This window comes from Camelus bactrianus, chromosome 3 (genome assembly GCF_048773025.1).
Source record: "Camelus bactrianus isolate YW-2024 breed Bactrian camel chromosome 3, ASM4877302v1, whole genome shotgun sequence".
NCBI lineage: Eukaryota > Metazoa > Chordata > Mammalia > Artiodactyla > Camelidae > Camelus > Camelus bactrianus.
The window spans coordinates 105,290,112-105,313,562 of NC_133541.1; the positions used below are offsets into that span (position 1 = coordinate 105,290,112).

Sequence of the window (23,451 nt, forward strand, 5' to 3'; positions counted from 1 at the left end):
TACCTTTGGAAGGGCTTACTTGTATTGGAAATGTCATCTTCAGGCAGTGGATAAATGGAAAGCAGACCAGTTCATCACATATGATCTTGGAAGTAAATTTACACACCTAGTGTTTTGTCAATAACTGGGAATCCCGTTGATAAGAGATTTTTCTCCCATCTTGTCTTTCTGGTCCCCCGAGTTCTTTCGGGGGAGAAACTTTTCATATTTGTAGCCTACGCAGTCCCCTCAAAGTCTTCATGCTCACCCCCATCCTCCCCGACATTGTCAAACCAGTCTGTTTGGGTTGCTGGTGTTGAGCCTGTCAGGAAGAAGGAGTCAGGGACTAGGAGAAGCCAGAATGGCCTGAGGGCACCTTTAAATTTTCCCCTGTTTCTGTTTGAATCTGAGTTCTGAGCTTCATTTTCTCTGTTATCACAAGTCAAGATGCTCTTAGCATTTCTGCCGTGTCTTAGAACCATGCTCCAAGAAGAAGGCAGAAAAACAACAACAACAACAACAAAAAAAACAAAATAGAAAACTGGATACAGTTTTCACCCTCCAGGAACTTAATAATACCAAATGCCATTGTTCCGTTCTTCTCCCCCTTGCTCTTTTTTGCTCCCATCCTGGTTTTGCCACTTCAGTGAGAAACCAAGGATTAAGTGTCTGCTCCTCGCCTTGTACCCACTCACAGTATTCCATAGTGCCCATCTTCAGAGGGCCTCCTCATACTGAAATGTCTCCTCACCATGGCAGGTGAGTGGGAGGCAAATAAACGGTGATGTTACAAATGCTGTGTTAAAATGAGATGGCATCCTCTTAGGATCACAGAACAATCCAGATGTATTTTTACTGCCTGTATGTCCCACCTTGCCTCCCCAAGGGCTATATTTAACAGGCAATCATAGCATCTTGTACCTCTCCTGAGGAGTTGTGATGTTTTGGAGTGTAATTACCTAATGTCTGTGTGCTCTCCTAAGCTGTAAACTCCGTGAATTAGGGCCACGTATGTTTGACTTCTGACTGTATAACCAGTATGAGGCAAAAATCTGAGGGAGTGAACACTGCCTGAATCACATGGATGACTAATTGACTAAAAGCCCAGGTTTACAAACAGCAAAGACAAACTAAAATATAGGGCATTAAAGCCATACATTTTAGACCTACCTTGGTCTTCACATTGGGTAATCATATCATTTATCATCCCAACCAGGGTACTCCTAAGAATGAAAGGAGTTGCTGTTGATAATTATGCTGGGACAAGAAGGCAAAGCTCATAAATGTTTTGGGGAAATCAGGACATACATCAATCTTATTAGGGCTTTTGAAGACAGTAGTGACCAAGCAGGTGCCTTAATTGTGAAAGAGCTCTAATAAGCAGGACTTCCCGCCTTTGGAGTATCAGATATCAGTATGAAGTGATTTCAAACTGAAATGATATCAAATAGCTTAGAAAAACAAGTACAAGGTGAAACAAGCAGTGTCCCTCTGTCTGCAGCGCCTAAAGGATCATCATGGTGGTGGTTTGAGGCTGGGTCTCCTGGGGCAGAGTTAAAGGCACAGAAGAAGAGGTGGAGGCTTCTGAATCTTGTCATGCTCTTCCTAAATCTCTTTCTTCAAAAGAATCTGCAAAATTCACGCTGTATTTGATGGAATCTAAGATAACAAACATTTTTCAGCTACTTAGAAGACTGGCCTGTCAGACACATCCTGAGTTCCAAGGTATTAAAGTATGATTGAAAACAAAAAAGAATCAACTAAGTAGAGTAGATTCCTCAGGCAAGGAAAGACCATCTTCCTAAAAGTGCAGATATAAAATATGTGACTTCCTAATTTCAGTCTGAAAATAACATTTTTGTCTCTGGACACGGTAGAAGGCTCCACATTATCCATGGAGCAGGAGCAGTGATGGTCGGTCATTCCTGAGGGCCTCCTGGGCACCAGGCACTCTGCTCATGAGCACTTGTGGTGAATTATTTCACTTGGTCTGTGCACAACTCCAGGAGGTTGATGGTATGATTGTCCCCTTTTCACATCGGATGAAACTTCGGTTCATCCAAGTAACTCGGCTAACACGCAGGTGAGGCATCACATGAAGGAAATGCAGAGCTCTGGCCAGTCTCCACACTGCTGATGTTCAGCAAGGCTGTGGCCCTGAGGAGGGTGTGGTACCCACTGTCAGGCTGCACAAGGGATAACAACGTACACGGAACCAAGAGACGACAGAAGAGCCTAAAACTAGAAGCTGAATTGAGTGAGAAAGACTAAAGTACTTCAGAAGAGAAGACGGGTCTGGGGTAACAAAACAAAGTGTTTTGAGAGCTCAGAGTGTTTAAAAGGGATTTTAATAACCAAAGCAGGAAGGAGCGTTTAGTCCATGTAAGAGGAACTGTACTCTGAATGAAAGTATTCATTTGTCTCCCTGTGGTTACAAAGAATGGGCTTTGATTTTTAATTTTTTGTTCACATTGACTTTCGTGCCATCAAGGTCTAGCTTAGTTATTTTTTAAACACCGTAAATCCTATTTCTGCCATAAATTTTAAGTGAGACATAAAGGGGGCTTTGTTTTATTTTGTTTGTGAAATTTTTTAATCCACAGACCTGAATTTTTTTGGTAATTTCCTAAATATGTCGACTATTTAGGTTATTTCCCTCAATTTTAGAATCTTTCTTTTCTATAGTTGTGAAAAGACACAGGATTGCACAGTAACCATTCATTCTGCATTGTGTAATTAGACATTTTTCTTATTAGACAAGAAGTCAAACATTTTTCTGTGCGTACAGCTTGAAAATCATCTTTATTTTCTAAATTATGGCCAGTTTCTAGTTCAATGTTCCCCTTTGCTTACATTAAATCAGTGAATGAAGATTTTAAAATAGGGATACAGTGATTATTTGCTTTTATTTTTAAAAAAATAAGGAAAATTAAACACATTACAATTCTTCCTGTGGGACAAGTACTCTGTGCTGATTGCAAGTCTCTCCAGTGAATAATGTGGTGGAAAGTTAATTACTACAGTCCAAAGACAAATTTGTACTCATTCCTCGTCAGATGTTAAAGACTCACTGATGAATTTAAGCTAATGAGATGAATTGTTTGGGACGCTTAAATACTAGAGTCATCTTGGGTCAAAATACCATTTGAGTGGATGTTTGATTGCTTTTCTCTCCTTCTAAGAATTACCCTACTCTAATTTAGCCTTAACTCACTGCTTTCTAAATTCCTACAGGAATAAGAAAAAAATCTAATTAGGCAACTGGTGTAAATAATTGCAGCACAGCAGAGCGAGTTGCAAAAGTTAACCTCCAGCTGATTACAGATATATTGAATTAGGAATAAAAGAAAATGTATGATTGTCAAAAAAAAAAAAAAAACCAGTAGGACGATATTTTTATTCATCACCTTTGTCTTCTTTGCTATAATCGTAGAAACCAGTAACTGACACCCGGGTCCATCTCAGAGCCTCTGTAAAATACACAAAGGAATTAGTTTTCACACATCCCCTCTTGGACCGAAGTAGCTACTTGCCAGGAGTTTTTATCATTCTTCTAGAAATCAGCATCTTGATGGTGAAGAAAAAAGTAGGGATAATGCTTCTATCATAAGAATCCATTCAAACGCTGTTTCTCATGTACCTGTTTGCCAGACAGTGTCCTCAGTGTTGACCTTCAGTGGTGAAAGGACAGACCACTTCCTTGTCATCCAGAGTTGGTCCTATGATCAGTGGTCCTGATCATACTTCTAATTGTAGCTCCTGGATCACAATATCCTTTATAAAAGGTTGTCTCTCCCTCCTACATTGAAGCCTTGATGGATGAAAAATACTTCTCACTCGTGTTCCAATTCCCAGCACATAGTCTAATCCAGAGTGGTTGCTGAATAAATCAGTGACTGAACCAATGAATGAAGACAGAATATACACATGATCCTTGGGTGGGTGTGGAAGGTACAGAATGCTGTGGATTATGTCTTCAGCATCTTTTGAATTTGTTCCACCCCATTCCTATTGTGTGTCCATGGTGTGGGGCCATGTGCTGCCTTTCCTCCATGCCATATTAATTTTTATGCCATGTAACAAAGCACCAGAGATGGAATGATTTAAAATAACACCTGGTGATTACCTCACAGTTTCTTTAGGTCAGGAGTCTGAGCACATCTTAGCTGGGTTCTCAGAAAGGCTGTAATCAAGGTGCTGGCCATAACTTGGGTTCTGGTGGCTGGACTGGGCAGGGGTCCACTTCCAAGCTGAGTCAGGATGTTGGCAGAATTCATTGCCTTGTGGCTGTAAGACTCACGGCAGCTTCATTCATCAATTTCCTCTATGACTTTAAACATAGGGACCTGAATGTCCCTGTCAAGGAAGAGGTGAGGAGGGTTAACCAAGTGCACAGGGATGGCTCTTTCATACCTGACAGTCTAGGGTGATTCCTGTCAGCGCTGCTAGGATGATGTTCTTCAAAGTATAACGTCTTTCTCTGCTCTTGACCACACACCCACTTCTCCCCAGGAAGGCTGTATGACTGAAATGAACTGTCTAAAGGGCATGTGGCAGTGGGGAGGGATAAACAGCCTTTAGCACATTTACTAATCAAGGCCTTTTTGCAACTCAGTTGTGAACCAGAATTCTTCGTTTCAACCAAAGTCTTCAGTTTGTTACAGGCAGGGACCTCCGAGGCTAAGATGTCACCTTTTCGTCTGATTCATACACACTGCAGCACCTTGGAAGTCCCATCTTATTTTCCTGGGATGATAATTCATAGGAAAAAAATAAGATCTTTCTGCAGCTAATCATTTTAGTCAATGATCATTGCATGACAGAAGAGCTTCTGATGAATGAACTTGCCAACATAGTGACAGCCCAGCGTTCTGAAGTTGTGGGCATGAGCCATCTGGAGAGATGCTTTTCTAGCTGCTGAAGGTGTTTCATTCCTCTCTGTTCACTGGGTAGTTTATACCACGGGTACATACCTATCTCATTTTCTTAATGACTTAAGACTAGGTATCACTTCTTATATATATGCCAAGAACTAGGCACTGTGCTAGTAAACGTTACCCACACGCTGCCTAACCTGACAGTCTGTGATACTATGACAGGCTTAACTAACTTTCCCAGTACCACACAGTTGAGTATAAAGGCCAGATGCAAAAGTAGGATTCAAAGATCTTCCTCTTAATATAGGCAGTCTGAGTTTCATTCTTCTGAAAATAATAGACTTCTTCAAGTTCAGATGAGCTATTCAGTGCTGTTTACCCAAGAGCAACAAACATTAGTTTAGATATATATTTTTAGTTGGTATGTGTTATGGGTTCAATTTTATGTCCCCTTCAAAAAATATGTTGAAGTTCTAATCGCCAGTATCTCAGAATGTGACCTTATTAGGAAATGGGGTCTTTACAGAGGTACTCAAGTAAAAATGAGTTCATTAGAGTGGGTCCTAATCCAATGTAGCTGACGTTCTTACCAAAAGAGGACATGTGGACACAGAGAGAGACATTCACAGTAGGATGATGATGTGAAGAGACACAGAGATAACTCCGTGTGAAGACAGAGGACTGCAGTGATGTGTCTATAAGCCAAGGAAGGCTGAATATTGCCAGGAAACCAACACTAGCAAGGAAGAAGAGAGGAAGGAGCCTCACCTACAGGTTTCTAAAGGAGCAAGGCTCTGATAACACCTTGATTTCGGACCTGTAGCCTCCAGAAACGTGAAACAATACATTTCTGGTTTTTAATTATTAATTACTTTTAAATTATTTATTTATTTATCAGGGGGAGATAATTAGGTTTATTTAGTCATTTATTTTTAGTGGAAATACTGGGGATTGAACCTAGGACCTCATGCATGATAAACATGTGCTCTACCACTGAGCTCTACCCTCCCCCACCGATTTCTGTTTTGTTTTTTTTTTTTAAGTCACTTGGTTTGTGGTACTTTGTTGTAGCAGCCCTAGCAAACTAATACAGTGTGCTTTTACAATTTTCTTCAGTGCTAAAATTTCATTCTTTGCCATCTCTAACACGTGCTCCTCAGAGCAGCTCTGCCTTCACTCCTGACACGCTGCTTCAAACACATTATGGGATGGGAGACCAGATAACAAACTTGTTAGAATTGTTTATTAAATTATGCTGAAAAAGTCAAATCTGTTAGCCTTAGTATATGGTAACCTATTCTCCATTGCCTAGAGTGTCTCTGCTTACTTTCATATTTCAGATTTGGTGAGACAGTTCAGATAGCTGTGGCTTTTTAATAACGTGTCATTGGTCCAAAGTGTTTTGTTTTGCCCTTGAATATCTCTAACAGAAGTTAAACCTTTTCCAGTTTATCAAAGCAGCATGTCCATTATGAGAAACTTAACAGTCCAAACATAATTGTAGATTGATTATCTGATTACTTGCATTGTCCCTGCTCCACGTGCTGCTGGCTTTGTTCCTTTCAGTGTATTGATAATATTTTCTGTTTATTGCAGTGGGGTAATAGATTTTGGCTTCAGGCTGCCATTTTCTGTGGCATGGATACAAAACGCCCTTTCCTTTTGTTTTGGTAAATCTTCCCTTCAGTAGATCACAAGCCCTTGCAAATATTCTCCAACTCCCACGGCAGAAGGGCCACTTGAGCCTCCAAAACAAAACGGCAGCGTAGTAATGAGGGTATTAGGTTGATGTGTTCTATTCAGCACCTGCTCCCAAGCTACAGAATAATGAATGAGCATGAATTACACATTGTGAAAACAGGAGACTCTGCCTTCTCTGTATTGTGCGTCAGGCAGTCTCGAAAGGGGCTTTGAAATTGTGCTGCTCACACGAGGGCACCCATTTGTGAAAAGCCAGGTGAAAAAGGCAAAGAGCTGCTCATCTGCAGGTTAACATTTAACTAGTCTGTGCTGAGCTTTTAATAATTTCTATATGGTAAAGAGTTTCGTTAATATGCAACTGGTGACTTAGTCCAAATTCAGTTTTGCTTTGCCTAACATACATCTTAGTACAAAGCTGAAGGGTCATTCTTTCAGGTTTAGTCATTGAACATAGTATTATTTATATGTATACATACTTATCATCTAATACAACCATTCAGAAAAAAACAATATTCTCATTAGAAAGCAGAGTGCCACACAGTAGAGAGGATGCGGGGCTTTGGACTAGTCAGCTCAGGGCTCAGTGTGGGGCTTTGTCCACTTGCTAGCTGCAGGACTTTAGGCAAATTAGACTCTGAGATTTCTTTCTTTAACGTTAAAATCAATTTAATAGTGTCCTATATAATCAAGCAGGAAAAATACGAAAAGCGCCTATTATAGTGCTTGGGAAATCAGAGATGGCTAAGAAAAAGCAGCCATACTGTTGTCTTCCTGACAGTTGCAGAACAACTATGGGCTGTTATAAGACCATGGGATGTTTGGAGTGAAGGTTCACTCAGCGGTCAAGTCCTACCTCCACCCAAAGGCAGAATTTCTTCCACAACCTCCCCAATAAGGAATTGTCTTCCTAGCTTTTAAATAGTTCAGGGATGGGACACTCACTACCATGCAAGGTAGACGATTTCATTTTCAGACATGCCGAATTATTAGAAAGTTCTTCCTTCCGCTGACTCCTGATTAGCTTTGTGGTTCCACTGCTGCCCACTGATGGGTGCTGGACTAAGCAAGACCTCAGGTCAGATGGGGCTTCTGTTAGTCATCACCCACTGGTAGTCTGACTGGTAATTTATCAGTAGCCTCCAGGGTTCTTACTGGTCAGTGCCCTGTTCTGATTAATCAGTGTTTGTGCCCTGTTAAATATTTTGAATATCACTCTGGTGTCAGGTAAACAAGAATTGGAGACCAGACTCTTCTCATGATAATGGGTGACAGTGGGATACCTATCTTAGCTCTCTGTGCCTCAGTGATCTCATCTGTGAAACAGGGATAATCACTGTACCTACTTCATTGGGTTTTTGAGGATAATATGGAATAAAGTATGTAAAGCACTAATCCTGGTTTCTCACACGTTCCATTAAATGAAATCTATCATCGTTAATACCTCGCAAAGGTTCAGTGGTAGTTGAAAACAACTGTTCATCATTTACTCTTCTCAGTTTAACATCAGTTTCTCACCAACTAGCCCTTCCTGCACTGGACACTTCCTAATGATTTGTTCAGTATTTTCTGAAAGTTAGTTGAACAAATATTATGTGCCAGATACTAAAGTTTTTATATGCAACACCTTACTAAATCTTCACAACAGCTCTAAAAAGGTGTTACTTTTATGGTCCTCAATTTATAGATTCAGGGGGTCGAGTCACTGGACTGAGTCAGAGGGGGCCTCAAAAGAAAACCTAACTCACATGTGATGACAAAATAAAGGGCATTTATTATTTTATGACACTTGAAAGTCCAGATGTATGCCAGACCTGCAGGCTGTCTTGATTCAACACCTCAGCCCACGAATCTATGCTAACTCCTTTAAATCCAGTATATCACGATACTCCTGGAGAGCAAGGAAGCTTCTTCCCCAGTCCATAACATAACTCTTCTTCCTATTAAATTGGATTATCAGCCCATCCTAGAACCAGTAACTGGGACAGTGGAGTGGCATAACTCTTAGTAAGTTAGGCGTGAGTCACAGAACCCTCCCTTTAAGTCAAGGGTGGGATAGATTTTCCAAAAACAAAGGGATTACAGTGGAGGGGTGTGTGTGGGTGTGTGTGAGTGTGTGTGTGTGGCAGAGAGGTTAAACACCCAAATAAAAATTGAAATAATCAAAGAATAAAGAATGCATGTTCAGAGGCAACCACAATGTACATTATACAAGGTTATAATTTGCCTGATGTCCCAGAACTAGTAAATTCTCTGCTGAGATTTAAAACTGGGCCATCTGACTCCAAAGCCCACTCTCTTTACATCTAGGACCTACTGCTTTTCAACTAAACCTAGTAACGCCTGGGGTTAGATAGGACCATTTGTGGTTGAGACTATTAGCAACTTTGTTCTATACAAACATGTGCGCGCGCACACACACACTCACACACTACATGATACAATACATTTTAGCATACACAAGGTCCATATACTGGTATAGCCATCTAGTATCTAGCCAATACTAGAATTTCCTGTGTTTCAGCATATTGGTTGATGAAGGGTTGCTGCCAGAGCCTTCTTGCTACCCAATCCCTTTCCTGTCCCCCTACCCCCTCCTCCTGTCCTCTACTCTCCCACCCACCCACTAAGTCCCTCGATCCAGAGCTAAAGTGCTAACTCCCTGGCCCAAAAGAGGTCTCTCAAGGTCCTGTTCCTGTGTCTCCACCAGCGTCCATTCTAATTAGCTGATGACTGTGCTGTTCTGGTTATTAAATATTTTGAATATCACTTCTGCCTGCCCATAAGTATATACATATACTTGTAGAGGATATTGTATATGCCCGTAATGCTTAAATAAAATACAGTAAACCATACCATATGTATAGCTAACTCTTACTAGTAAGCGCTATCATTGATTGACTGGTTAGGTACACCAGGCACCATTCTAAGTACTTTACAAGTATTACTATATTTACTCTTCACAGCAACTCTAGGAGGTAAGTACTACTACAATCATCCCCACCTGACAAATGAGAAAAATGGGGCACAGGGAGATTTAGTAAGGGTCAAAAAAGACCAGCCTGGAGTACAGTCATGTTGGTGTCAGCGTCTCTACCCTTTACTGAGTTCTCATACTGCCTAACCATAGGAGATGCTGAAATTCGCCTTGCCTTCTTCCTTGGTATTAGAACCTCAATTTGATAGCAGTGTGCTCAGTCCAGGTTAGGGGATGACTGGCCTACATTGGTCATGATGTTCCCTCTTCACACATTCTTTAAAGTGGGGCATGAGCCAGTATGGCCAATGAGAACTAAAGGGGATTCTACTGTATGGGCCTTCAGAAAAGCTTTTGATCTCCTAATAAGACTATAAACCCATTTGTTGCTGCCCTTCTCAGCTTCTTCTTGCCCTAAAGGGACATGTGATGTCTGGAGCTGAAGCAACCATTCTGAGACCATGAGACAACAAGTCAAATTACTAAGTTGGCAGAGTGGAAAGACAGAATGAGGCTGGGTCTCTGATGATAGTGTGGAACTAATTCATGGACCCTGGACTTCCCTCAGGCTATTTATGAGAAAGACATAACATTTGCTAATACCCAGCTGCCAAAGACCATCAAGATCACACTTGCTGTTCAACAAAGTTGGGTTTGTTGGCATTTGTTCCAAAAGGAAGACTGCATACATGGGGAACTGTGGGGCACCTCAGAAGAGAGTATTAGGAATGACTTGAATAGGATTGAGGCTGTAATAGGTGATTTGGAGAAGGTTTGAGGAAGCAGCATTTTCCCCATATTTAGGTGCAATCACAAAGAGGGGCAGTTCTATGACTGGTCATCTTAGTAGTTTTTTATCTAGGAGGCAGGAGGAATGGAGTAGGCAAAGCTGTCACCAGCAGAGACACAAAAGTCACTCCTGGTGGCCAGGGTAGGGGATGTATGGTCGGTATGGGGTATGCACAGTGCTCTTGCTTTTGGGCTCAAACATGGTTCCATGATCCATGGCTGTTTTTCCCTTCAATCACAGTCACAGGGTGACCTTGTCCAATGCCAATGTTCAACAAAGCCTGGCTCTTTGCAGCAGCTGACAGCTGTCTGGGGCTCCCCTGTGTGTTCTCACACTCTTCACTTAAGCCAGTGGAAGTCAGGGTTTCTGTCACCTCTAACTAATACACTAATTAACACAAGCCTGAACTAACCATCCCACACTGCAGTGTTGCTCATCTGAGCCATTTACATTCCTTCTCAAGCCCTCTTTGGCTGCAGCATCTGCCAAGGGTTTTCCTACAGGGTTCTGGTCCCTGACATCTGGTCTCCCCTGTTTGGCCCCCTTCCTCTGTTTACCCTTATGACCACATACTCATCTACCCGCAGCCCATCACTATGTCTCCCTTGCTGGCTCAAGAACCAGGGTCTGGATTCACATAGCCCATGCTCAAAAGCCAGGGACCACTGTCCAGGAGCTACATGACTTAGAAAGCTGCCCAGTCTCTCTAGAGCTCAGTTCCATTGTTTGGAAATCTGGTAGTACTAGTACATATTTCCAAGGGTTTTTTTTTGGGGGGGGGGCAGTGAGAAGGGAGAAATTATATGAAATAATACTTGTAAAACATTTAGCATGGTTTCTGACACATGAAACAGAATCAGTGTTGCCACTTTATTTTATGTTTTTACCACTTATAAGATAGTAAAGCAAACCACCTTAGGGAATGCACTAGTTAGTTTTATTTTGTGACTTTTTGTGGGGCGGGGCCAGGCACAGTGCCTGAATACATTCTCCCACTTTCCAAAAGCTAATGAGTTCACAGTTGGTTCTGGAAAGATCAGAAGTTCTTTCAGATTTATTTTTTATTCTCTTGGTGCCTTAGACTGTTCATTTGTTTCAAGTGGCAAGTTTATTATTCCTACTGCTAGAGAGGATACCTTCAGGTCTGGGGGTCTTGGGATGAAATCAAACCAATTACTTTCCACCTCTAACTGGCGACCACCCCTTTCCTTAAGTTTCATCAACGAAAACAAAACAGAACAAACAAGACCCTTTCCTGACTTTATCTGTTACCATCAACAGATCACAACTGGTCTTGTTCTAGTTCCTCTTACTCTGTGGACTCTTTTCCCTCCTCTAACTAGTACATCTCCTTACTTAAAACTTTCAAGGGGTTGAGTGGAAGGCCCAGGAGACCCGAGTTCAGGCTCGTCTCTGAGTGATTTGGTTCGGGTCTGGAATGCTCTGTGTTCCTGCCTCCCTGGGTGCAGAATGCATTAATGTGACCTAGGATTCCAGCTGGGTGAATCCAAATTAAAGAAAACAGTGGTAATGAATGAGCATGGATAAACTATGAGACAGGAAGCCTTTTTATCCAAATATTCTGCCTCCAAAAGACTACAAAATGGCTAAAAATCCCAAGTTTCTAGGATGGTGGTATATAGCCATACTTCTCAAACTGGAGTGTCTGCTGGGGATTCACCTTCCTAGAACAACAGATTTATCCACAACAGATTTATCCACAGGAAGAAAGGTGGAATTTTACTTTTCTATGAAAAGAGACATGGATATATTATAGAGTAGGGCGTAAGATCTACACAATTTTCAAATATACAATAGAAACTATGAAAAAATTAAACTTGCTGCAGATCAATTTCAACCATACCCGAGGCCCCTGGGTATATGAGGACATACTCTCTCCTTAGAGGAAGTAAGAGATGAGCATTAGAGATATTAACTAAGATTGCACCTCGCAGTCTTTGCTTGTAATCCTGGCTCTGTCTGTTACTTGTCATCTTGGACCATCTCTGAGCTCCCCCTTCTTCCTCTGTAAAAATGGGTGTAATATCTAAGTTACAGAGCTGCTGTGAGCGATAAGAGAGATGCTGTCTCTGTAGTGCCTGTCACGTGCCTGCCACAGCATGGACAAAAAATGGCAGTTATAACCATTCTCATGACTCATGGGAAGGACAGCAGTTTGAAAGCATTTTTACAGACTCTCCTCAACCAACTCTTCCTGTGGCTTTGAAAGCACTGCTGATCAGTCTTTTCCCCCGAACATGGAGGTCTTCCTTATCCACACAAGCTAAAAGCCCTTGGTCCCTTTACTTCATTTCCTTGTAATGGCTTCTGTAACTAAGACTCCCTCGAACACACTGTGGGAAATGCAGGAGTTGAACAAAGACAACAAAAAAGAAGTGGCCAGAAAGTTGCTAAGAGTAGATCTTAAACGTTCTCATCACAAGAAAAAAAAATCTGTAACTACGTGCAGTGATGGACACTAACGAGAGTTACTCTGGTGATCACATCACAATATACACACACATAACAATACACAATCCTGAATCATGGTGTTATACACCTGAAACTAGGTCAGTTACAGCTCAGGTTTAAAACAAAACAAAGAAAAAGCAGCAGCATCCAGTTGGCAGAAAAGTTGGAGGATGTTACCTGCTCCTCAGCCCTGGCAGCTTTTTACTTCTGCCTCCTGTATTTTTACTTAGAATTTCCCATCACGCTCGCACACTGCTGTCCCACTCTTTTCTTAATGCAGGTCTGTTTGTGTGACCAACAGCTTTGTGTGACACCCTAATTAATATATTATACAGATAATAAATACAATATTATGGAATATTCTATAAATACATATATATAAATAAAACATTATACATATAATATTTTTCCCCTCTCAAGAACTTGGAGAGGACCCAATCTAGGAGAACATTATGTAGCAAAGAACCAAACCCAAACTATGGACGTGTCAGAAAGCTGTGGGACTCCGAAGGAGTTGAGCTGGTTTTGGATACACTCATTTTCTTGTCCCCTCTTCTCAATACCCCATATCGGACAGCAGGGTGAGCAACCTGATTCCAGGGCAGGCACACGGAGGGATGTAATTAGCCTATTAAGTTCTGCTAATGTCTTGTTAAAGTCATTCAAGTGAGAACAGATATATCAGTTCTGCTTTGGACCCTGCCACAGGGAGCATTGTATTTCCATGCTGCTGTTTATAGTTCCACAGTAGGAATCAGCTGATCCAGCAGGACCTGTCCTTTCCTATTTCATCAAATCAAGATGCAGTGAAAGATTCCTACAGAATGTGTGTGTTCTTGGAGCACTTTACCACTCCCCAAAATGATCCAGTTTTTGTAGTTGCCCACCATGAATACAGTGCATCTGGCACAGATGGAGGGTGTGTTACGGTTGTTGTTCTTTTGTTTTTATTTTTTCTTCTTTGGGAGAAAAAAAAAGGAATTCTTGGCTTATTATTCCCGAAGTTTAAGAAGCCAATGGGCCAGATTCATTCATTTTTCTGACAATTTTTTTATTTATTTAAGGACTGACTTTGTTCTGGGCACTTGGATGAACCTGGGATCTCCAGCACTGAACAGTACGGACAAGTACAGTCCTTCCTCTGAGAATTTACATGGGGTGGGGGTGGGAGTGAGGGAGACAAATAATGAACAAATGCAGAAGAAAACAGGTAATGACAGTGCTGTACTGAAAATAAGATGGAGGTGACGAGATGAGGGTGGAGAGGGATGCCGCTCCAGATGGGGTGGTCAGGAAAGAACCTGGAGGACGTGGCATGTTAGCTGAGATCAGAAGGACAAGAAGCAGCAAGCCACGTGACGGTCTAGGGGGACAGGACTGCAGGCAGCGGGGACAGCATGTAAAGGAGATGAAGAAGACCAGTGTGGCTGGAGCATGGTGGGTGGCAGGGAGAGGATGCTATGAGGTGTGGCTCAGGGCTCTGCAGGACCAGAGCACATGCGGGTCATATGAAGCCAGAGGTAAAGGGTTTGGAGTTTATTCCATATGGGTTGGGAGCCAATGGAGGACGTTAGGCAGGGAAGATGTGTGTAATGAAAAACACCACTCTGAGTGCTGTGGATAATGGGTTGTCAGGAGAAGCAAGAACAAGGTTACTGTTTCAACTTTCAACTGAAAGATGATGGTGGTAGCATTGGAGGTGGTCATTCTAGTGTGTGTATATGTGTGTGTATATATATATATATATATATATATTTTTTTTTTTTACTGTAGTAAAATAATCCATCACATAAAATTGATCATTTTAACCATTTTTAAGTGACAAAGTACATTAAGTACATTTACACTGTTGTGCAACCAACACCACTGTCCATCTCCAGAACTTTCTCATTATCCCAAACTGAAACTCTGTATCCATTAAACAATGAATCATCAATCCTTCCCCTCTTCCCAACCCTTGGTAACCACTATTCTATTTTCTGCCTCTGTGAATTTGACCACTCTAAGAACCTCATAAGTAGAATCATGCAGTAAGTGCCCTTTTGTGCCTGGCATATTTCATTTAGCATAATGTCTTCAAGGTTAATCCATGTTGTAGAATGTATCAGAACTTTATTCTTTTTTAAAGCTGAATAATATTCCATTGTATGTATAGACCACATTCATCCATCAATGGTTTACCTGAGTGGTTTCCACCTCTGAGCTGTTGTAAATAGTAGTGTCGTGTGTGTACAAATACCTGCTTTCAAATCTTTTGGGTACATAACCAGAGGTGGAATTGCTGGATCAAGTGTTAATTTCATGTTTAATTTTTTTGAGGAACCACCATACTGTTTTCAATCATTATATTTCAAAGTTATCAAGAGTTGCTGTGGGACTGGTGTTATGAGTTAAGAGAAAGAAAAGAAATAAGAATTATCTCAAGATTTTCACTTTTACAGTAGAATATTGGCACCACACACGGGGCTTTTGAGATAAGAGGGTTTTGGTATATGCGTGATGTGATGGATATAGTAAAGGTTCTCTTTAGGACATATTATATTTATATTTATCATGACTGTTAGACATACAGATGGGAACATCAGGCAGGAAGTGTTATATATTGTTAGTCTAGAGTTTCAGGGTCAGTGCTGGTGACCAAAGGTGTATGACAGAAGGTCGTGTTGGCCAGCGGGTAGGCTGGAGTGATGACAAAGGAATGATTAAGGAAACAGCTGGGGTGCATGTGGTTCTAAGCTCCCTCAGGTGATTATCTAAACATACCCAGATTCGGTGACTACCAAGTGGTACCATCTTAGAGACTGCCTTAAATGAGGGAAACAATTTAGGATTATTGGAGAAGACAGAAAAGATGAGAAAGTGATGCTCAATTTCTGAGCTAGAAAAATCTCAACTTGTTCTAGCAGGAATTTTAATATAGCCCCTGGGTTTATTTTCATTTCCTTTATCCTGCTACATGAATAAACAATCTTACTATATTACTGTTCACCCTGTAGTGACTTAAAGTTTATCTCATTACATTTTGGAGAAACTATGTACTTACAATCTATGCTTATACACTTTATTTTTCTGTTAAAAGTCCACTTTTTCTTTTACATTTTCTGAGATTTTCCTCATATCCTTTTCTCTGAATTTAGTAATAAACATGCTCCTTTACCATTTCAAACCCTTTTGGCATGGTTCCTTATGAACCTTTCTTATCCTCTGCATCCCGGAGGGAACTATATCTCATCCATCTTTATATTTCCTATATCGTAACACAGTGACTTATTAAAGTAGATAAATATTTGAAGAATAAATGAACAGAAGAGTGAAAAGTAGAACATACCACCTGTTGAAGTGTTACCTCCCTGACCTCTGTATTGTTTTTTAAGCTTTGAGGGAGTTTCTGAGTAAAGTAGTGGATATAATGATACATCATGGCTTTAATAAATTTTTTTAAATGATGTCTAGGAATTTAATAGAAAGCTGGTAAAGTGCCAAGCTCACAGCAATTCATTTTTCCCAAAAAGCCTTCATACATTCAAGCCAGGAAATCATTCTGCTCAACTTGCCACACCCAAGTCCCTTCCCACCTGGCAGGGCTCCTTGGAGGCTCCCCCTCACCTGGCAAACACTCTCTGATGCTCACTGGATGCAGGTCTGAAAGAGGCGGCAAGAGCCTAATGCCTGGTTTGCCTCGAGCTTTAAATCGCAGAAAGTGTTTGATGGTGCACTGGAGTGCTCTGCTGTATACCGGTTTAGAAATTAATCAAAAAACCAACAAACTTATGGTTACCAAGGGGGACGGGGGTGGGAAGGGATAAATTGGGAGTTCGAGATTTACAAATACTAACTACTATATATAAAGTAAATATACAACCAGTTTCTTCTGTATAGCACAGGGAACTATATTCAATATCTTGCAGTGACTTACAATGAAAAAGAATATGAAAATTAATATACATACGTATATGTATGACTGAAACACTATGCTGTACATCAAAAATTGCCACACTGCAAACTGACTATACTTCAATTTTTTTAAATTGCAAAAAAAAAAGAAAGAAAGAAAGAAAGAAAGAAACCATCCCTGCCATCAAGGAGTTTATGATCCAGTTGGAGAAAAAATGAATGTAAGTGTGATAAATATTATGGTGAGAGAAGTCTACCGTGCAAAGCACATAGGAGGGGCCATTGACTCAGAAGTGGAAGATCACAGAAGGCTCCCTGCAGGAAGTGGCATCTGAGCTAATTGGTGAGGGATGAATCTGCATTTTCTGGGAGCAGTAGTGGAAGGGCTCTGATTCAGGCAAAGGAACAGCAGAAGTTGAGGGGATGCAGGGAGCATTCAGGGGACTCCATGCACTTCCATGTGGCTGAAGCACAGGAGCCTGATTAGGAAAGGACCTTTATCCCGTATGAGTGAGTTTGGGCTTGATCATCTTTGAAATAATGAAATTCATCAATGGGGTCGAGGTGGAGTCTGCAGTATTAAGTGGTTAGCCATGGAAACATGCAATTCAAAATCCCCTTGCACTCTATATTTTTAAGCAAATTGTACACTGAATCAGAGAAACATTTGCCACAGCTACAGATGACCACTTACGAGTCCAGAACTAATTTTTAGAACCTAATAAACCAACAGAGAAGATATTCAAAGTCTATGGAACCACCCATACACCTGCCTGTTGGGTGTGACATATACTTGATTCTCTTTGTAGGTAACAAGCTGGTTATTCATTAATACTTTCAAGAAAAGAGGATTGTGATGGCCTCGGTATGTCAAAGACTAAGGTCACCTTATTCTAGCAACATAAAAGCCACCTGACTAGGCTGAAAATGTGTTCCCAAACCTATTTCAGAATTTCTTCCCTGATGGTTTCTGTGGATTTGGGTTGAAGGGTTTTAACGGTCCATTAGGGAAAGGCAATAAAAACCGGAGAGTGGGAGAGTGAGGGCTGTTACAAACTGCAGTGCTGTGCTTGGATCGCGGAGCACTGCTTACAGTAAAATCTGTTTCACGAGAACTTTTAAAACTCTACAGGTCATTCCTCCAAGTATTTACCATCAAACCACTCCCCTCATTGGAAGAGGGTAGACTGTGTTCCCGCCTATGGATTTAAGGATCTCACCAATGCATGGAAGACTGGTCCAAGTTCTTCAATTAACATCCCCAGGAATAATATTTATTAAGTAACTAGAGACATTATAGCATATCCTAGAAAAGATTCTAATCTCTGCAAGTTTAAAATACAATCACATTTTCTTTCTCATTTTATAGTCTTTTAAAATTTTTTTTATTTATTTTCATTATTTGGGGGGGTGTAATTAGGTTTTATTTATTTATTTATTTATGTTTAGAGGAGGTACCGGGGATTGAACCCAGGACCTGGTGCATGCTAAGCATGGGCTCTACCACTTGAGCTGTACCCTCCCCCCCCGCCTCGTGTTATAGTCTTTAAGTTCACTTCGTCAGTGTAGCTCTAGAGTTCCATAGGTGAAAATGTGATTAGTACTACTACCTTACGACAATTTAAATGCCATATGATCTATGGGGTAATATTTACATTCTTGGGTGTAATATGTTAAAGACATTAAGATACTAAGCTTTGGAACCCAGAGAGACCCAGGTTCAGAGCCCAGCTCTTCCATGTGCGAGCTCTGTGACCTTGAATTAAATTACTTAAACCTCTTTAAGCTTTGGTTTTCTGATCTAGAAATTGAGGGTATCAGCGGTAAGCATCTGGTCGATTCATTGTGAGAAGTGAATGAGACTGTGAGTAATGTGGGGCTAGTACAGTCTCAACCCGAGCTACCATTTCTGAGCATGTTCACCTTTCTCCTTTAGTTCTGTTTGTTTCTTTCTTGTTTGTCTTATTATAAGCAACTTTCTCCTTTCTTTTTACTCCCCTAGGGATATGAAGCCTGACAACATTTTGCTTGATGAACATGGTAAGTAAATGATTTGTTTGCAATCAGCTACATGACATGCATGCGGAACAAGCTGATTCTCCCCAGTAAAGGAGTATTACGTGTGGGAAAGTGTCTTGCTCGATTCAGTTGAATTATATGTGCAAACTCAATTTTATGGTGGGAGGGACAATCACTTACTGCAGTGGCATACTAAACCAGTATACCCTTAAAAAAAAACTTGAATTTACATTCTCTTTTCAATTTTCTTCCACTCCTACTGAATTTTTCAAGAAAACCACCCCAGTTTTGTTTGTTTGTTTTTTGATGCTAATTTGACTTAATACCTCTCTAACAATCATCTCCCTTTTTTTCATAAAGACGAAACAAACCTTAAGATTAGAGCATTTGGCAGGCAATAGTATTTACCTAGAGATTTGTGACACTGTTTTGTTCTCACTGCATCTACTTTCATGCTTTCCATCTCGTGAGGACAAATTGGTTTTTCACGTACAGAAGAGAGATCAAGTTCTCTGTTCAAAGATTTTTTCCGTTTAAAAAAAATCAGCTTATTCAGAGACACATATAAAGCAGATCAGAGTATCTGTGGTACCCAGCTATGAAAGTGACAGACGGATATGGCAGTGACCATGAAGGTGATAAATGTATGTTCAAGAAACACTGATGGGAGATGTCCTATAGAACAAGTTTTGACCAACAATGATTAAATATGTATAATCTTTTCCTAATATTAATGTACATTTGGGATGTACTGGTCCCTCAGAGCAGACCTGTAGGACACACAGCCCGCATGGCATAAATGGTACAGAGGCAGTAGGATCCTTGTTAAGATTTTTAGAAAGCCACTAGGTGAGGGAGTCCCAGATCTGCAAAGCTCTGTATTCATTTTGCTTTTACAAAAGGGATTTGCAAGTGGGACTGAAACTCCATGGACCATCCATCACTCATTATTTATTTACCTAGTTGCATTTTAAACCTGACTTGTCAGACTGCCACATGTGCTTAGAGGGTTAAGAAACACGTCTGCGTGTGACCTCCGATTTCAGAGCTCAGGGTCATCATTTATTTATGAGCTGTCTAAAAAGATTTTTTCCACTTTCCTCCAGTGCCTTATTTCTTCCTTCCCTTTACGGCTTCTGACACTGGGGAACAGATTCTCTGAATCTCAGAAATGTGGGCAGTGGTGAGACTTATCATGAAGGTGACTTTCATCAAAACACCAAGAATCTCTGCCTCAAATAAGAAGCAGGATCCCCTCTCCCGCTGATGCAAAGAAACCCCACATAACCTTGTGAAGGCACAGGCTGGTCAGGCAGACCTGGTTCGAGCTTGTCCCTGCTTCCCCCTCAACCACTCACTTCTGTGCCCAATATATTTCTCCATCATTTGTTGGGGCCCTGAATGGAGACATATAGGTCTTGTCAATCGAAACCTTTTTAAGATTTACCTTCCATCCAGAGAACAGTGTTTCCATTTCAGGTCTCAAACTTGGTTTCATCTTACCTTGACCATGAGGTCGTCCTGTTCAGCTTCTTTCTCCTTGTCATTTTCTTGTCAACTTGGTGACGGTAAACTAGGAGAAAGGTTCAGAAATGAATTAATCTTCAAGTTTAACCACCCTCAGACTACCCTTGGGAAAGAGTAATTAGGGGATATTGTCAGTAAGAGCGTGGGTTCTGGAGACAGACTGCCTGAGCTCGAAACCTAGTTTGCTCACTCAGCAACTCTGAGAGTCTTAGCAGGTTGCCTAAAATTTCTCTGCTCCTTAGATTCTTCAGGGATCAAAAGTTCTTCTTTCTCAGGGTTGTTGTAAACGCTGAAATACTATTCATAAAGTGCTTAATTGCCATGTGCACAGGGAACTCACTCAATAAAAGTTAACTACTGCTGTGACCCCATGAGGTAGTAGGGGCTTTCTGCCCCAGGGAGGGAAGCTTAGACGACTTCACCTTGCTTTATGTGACTCTGTCTGTATCAGATAGATAGAATCAGTGAAAGCTGGGGACCTTCCTGTCTTTACTGAAGAATTCTTTTGATTCCAGAAGGGATATACCAAAGATGATATGTCTACTTGTTAGGTCTTGTGTTTAAAAAATTTTGTGTGACCCTTTACTGTCTGGCAGCTACACTTTCAGCAGCCCATTCTGCCTTTCCTTCATGCGTGCAGGGGGCTAAGTCCACTTGTCCGGGCCTTTTATTCTTGGTTGGACTGGGACTCTGTTGCTTAGGGACAATGAGCTGTTCTCCCGTCTGCCTATGGGGCCAGTCCCAGTCTACACCTGTTATCTGGTGTACCATTTACAAAGACCTTTTTCACTCTTAAATTTGGGGGGCTGGACAATGACTTAGGGGTGGGTTTTTCTGTATTTTATTCCCATCCTAAACTCAACTGAAGAATCACTCCAGCCAAGAAGAGAAACACTGCTTTGGGAAGGACTGGATATGTGAATGAGATAGAATCAAACAAAGAAGACTGAGAGCCACACTCTAAGCATTGTCCTGGGAACCCTTTCTGGAGATGATCATTTCTTGAGGTTATTTGTTTTCTGTTTATTCAGATTCTGAAAAGCTAAGACTTTCAGGCATTGCTCAGGGACAATAATTAACTACTTTTAAATGAAGAAATTCCTGGTGGCCCCCACTCCCCAGCTCATTGTGTAGAGCTGCTCCTGCAAAAGCCAACAGACCAGAAACCAGTGCCTGCCTCTTGGAGTATTTTCCGGTGTGATTTTCCCTGTCTCATATTTGAAACCCTCATTTGTCTCCTCTGTCCACATTTATAACATTTCAACCCTTACGGACCATTACATGTGCCTCTTGCACAGGGAGTTCGCAACTGCGAAGGATAATCGCTTATCTCTGATACGCCTCCTATAATCATTTCTCCAGCTGAGCTGTGTATGACACCATGTGACTTATATTTTAACTCACCACCATGAGTAACAGGCAGAAACTTTATTTTATTCTTACTGATTCATATTGGTTCGTGTTCATCAGAAAAGATGGAAATTTAAAGGAGCTAAATTCTTCTGTAAATGGAGACTCCTTCCACTGGTGTGAATGAATATTTCTTACACATCAGAATTGGACTTAAAAAATGTTTTTAATTTAAAGCATACCTGTTACTGTTCTGCCCAAATGTCTCACGCACTAGTTCAGAGCCTAAGATGGCATTAGATCTTGGATGGCTCATAACCAACCACCCTGATACATATTTTTCATATCCTACCAACTTAAGTACCCTATCCAATTCTATTAGTGCTACAGTATCTAAAATTCTTGTGTTTTCCCTACAGTGTTCAGGAAATAAATGCTGCAGACAAAGGAACAATAATGTCTCTCTGGTATATCTGAGAGAATGACAATTACTGCATAATCCATAAGTTAGGTTTCTTAATATCATCCCTAGTCATAGGGAACAAGAGAAAGGCAAAAACTCAGTTTGGGGGGTGTGAGGAAGAACTAAGCCTGCTACCTTAACAGCTTCTCCCCCTGCAGAGTCCCAAAATATACCTAAAAATCAAGTGGGTAGCACCTTAAAAACCATACACACATTCTCTCTCACACACACACACACACACACACACAAACAGTAGAACACTGTACCCTATCCACAGATAATTAGATTTATAAGCCTCAGTGCCTAAGGAGATGCGTTTTTAATAGGAATCCTAAAAAAATGTGGCACACACAATCTAAACATTTTTGAGTTGGGCAAATTCTGAAAAGTTAGGGGCAACACCAACCAATTGGTTGGTGTCTGTGAGTGCTGTGTTGAGAAGGATCCTCAGGCTGAATACAGGCACAGTGAGAAAGAGGATAAATAACGACCATGATGATGACTAAATTCAGTGACTCAATACTATGAACTCCGATTTTTAATGCGATTCTGCACCACAGGGTACCGAGGTGAAAGAACAGGCAAATCATCCCCTTGCGTGCTCAGTCAGGACGTTCTGAGCCTGGTACCTGAAAAACTTCACAGTAAGGCAGTGGTTCTAACTGGGGATGCTTTTGCTCTACTGCCTCTCCCCGCAGGCATGGAGAGATATCTGGAGAGACTTTTGATTGTCAGGGTCCCAGCCAGGAGCGGGAAGTGCCTTTGGCATCTAGTGGGTAGAGGCCAGGGAGGCAACTAAGCATCCACGATGCACAGGACAGCCTTCACAGCAAAGTGCAACTGGGTCCCAGAATTCAGTGGTGCCAGGCTGAGAGACTCCATTCTAAGGGTCCCGCAGGACCTGGGCTTCTGGAAGAGGCCAGAGTGGTCCCTCAATCAGCAGGTCTAAGACTAAGTCAGGTCTTCTTTTAAAATCACGGGACCTTCCATTATATGCAGATGGCATGATACTACTATATATAGAAAACCCTAAAGGCTCCACGCAAAAACTTCTAGAGCTGAGAAAAGAATTTGGCAAGGTAGCACGATACGTGATGAACATACAGAAATCAGTGGCATTTCTTTACATTAACAATGAAATATCAGAGAAGGAGAGTAAAGAAACAATCCCTTTTAAAATTGCATCCAAAAAAAATTAAATTCTTAGGAACAAATCTGACCAAGGAAGTGAAAGATTTATACGTGGAGAATGACAAAACACTGAGTAAGGAAATTAAAGATGACTTAAAGAAACAGAAAAGAAAAAAATAAAGATAGAAATGGAAAGATATCCCATGTTCTTGAATTGGAAGAATTAATATTGTTTAAATGGCCATACTACCCAAAGCAATCTACAGATTTAATG

The 23,451-nt window shown here is 41.0% G+C and overlaps 1 protein-coding gene and 1 long non-coding RNA gene across 2 annotated transcripts in view; one reads left to right on the forward strand and one right to left on the reverse strand.

Annotated features, from left to right (window-relative positions):
* The window catches only part of STK32A (serine/threonine kinase 32A), a 112,370-nt gene that overhangs the window by 59,834 nt on the left and 29,085 nt on the right, over positions 1–23,451 (forward strand). The window contains exon 6 of the mRNA XM_074360888.1: positions 18,690–18,727. Coding sequence (XP_074216989.1) covers positions 18,690–18,727 — 38 coding nt within the window. The remainder of the gene's footprint in view (positions 1–18,689; positions 18,728–23,451) is intronic.
* LOC123618224 (uncharacterized) overlaps positions 1–23,451 on the reverse strand; it is a 30,663-nt gene that overhangs the window by 3,100 nt on the left and 4,112 nt on the right. The window contains exon 2 of the long non-coding RNA XR_006726631.1: positions 20,210–20,279. This is a non-coding gene — a long non-coding RNA (uncharacterized LOC123618224). The remainder of the gene's footprint in view (positions 1–20,209; positions 20,280–23,451) is intronic.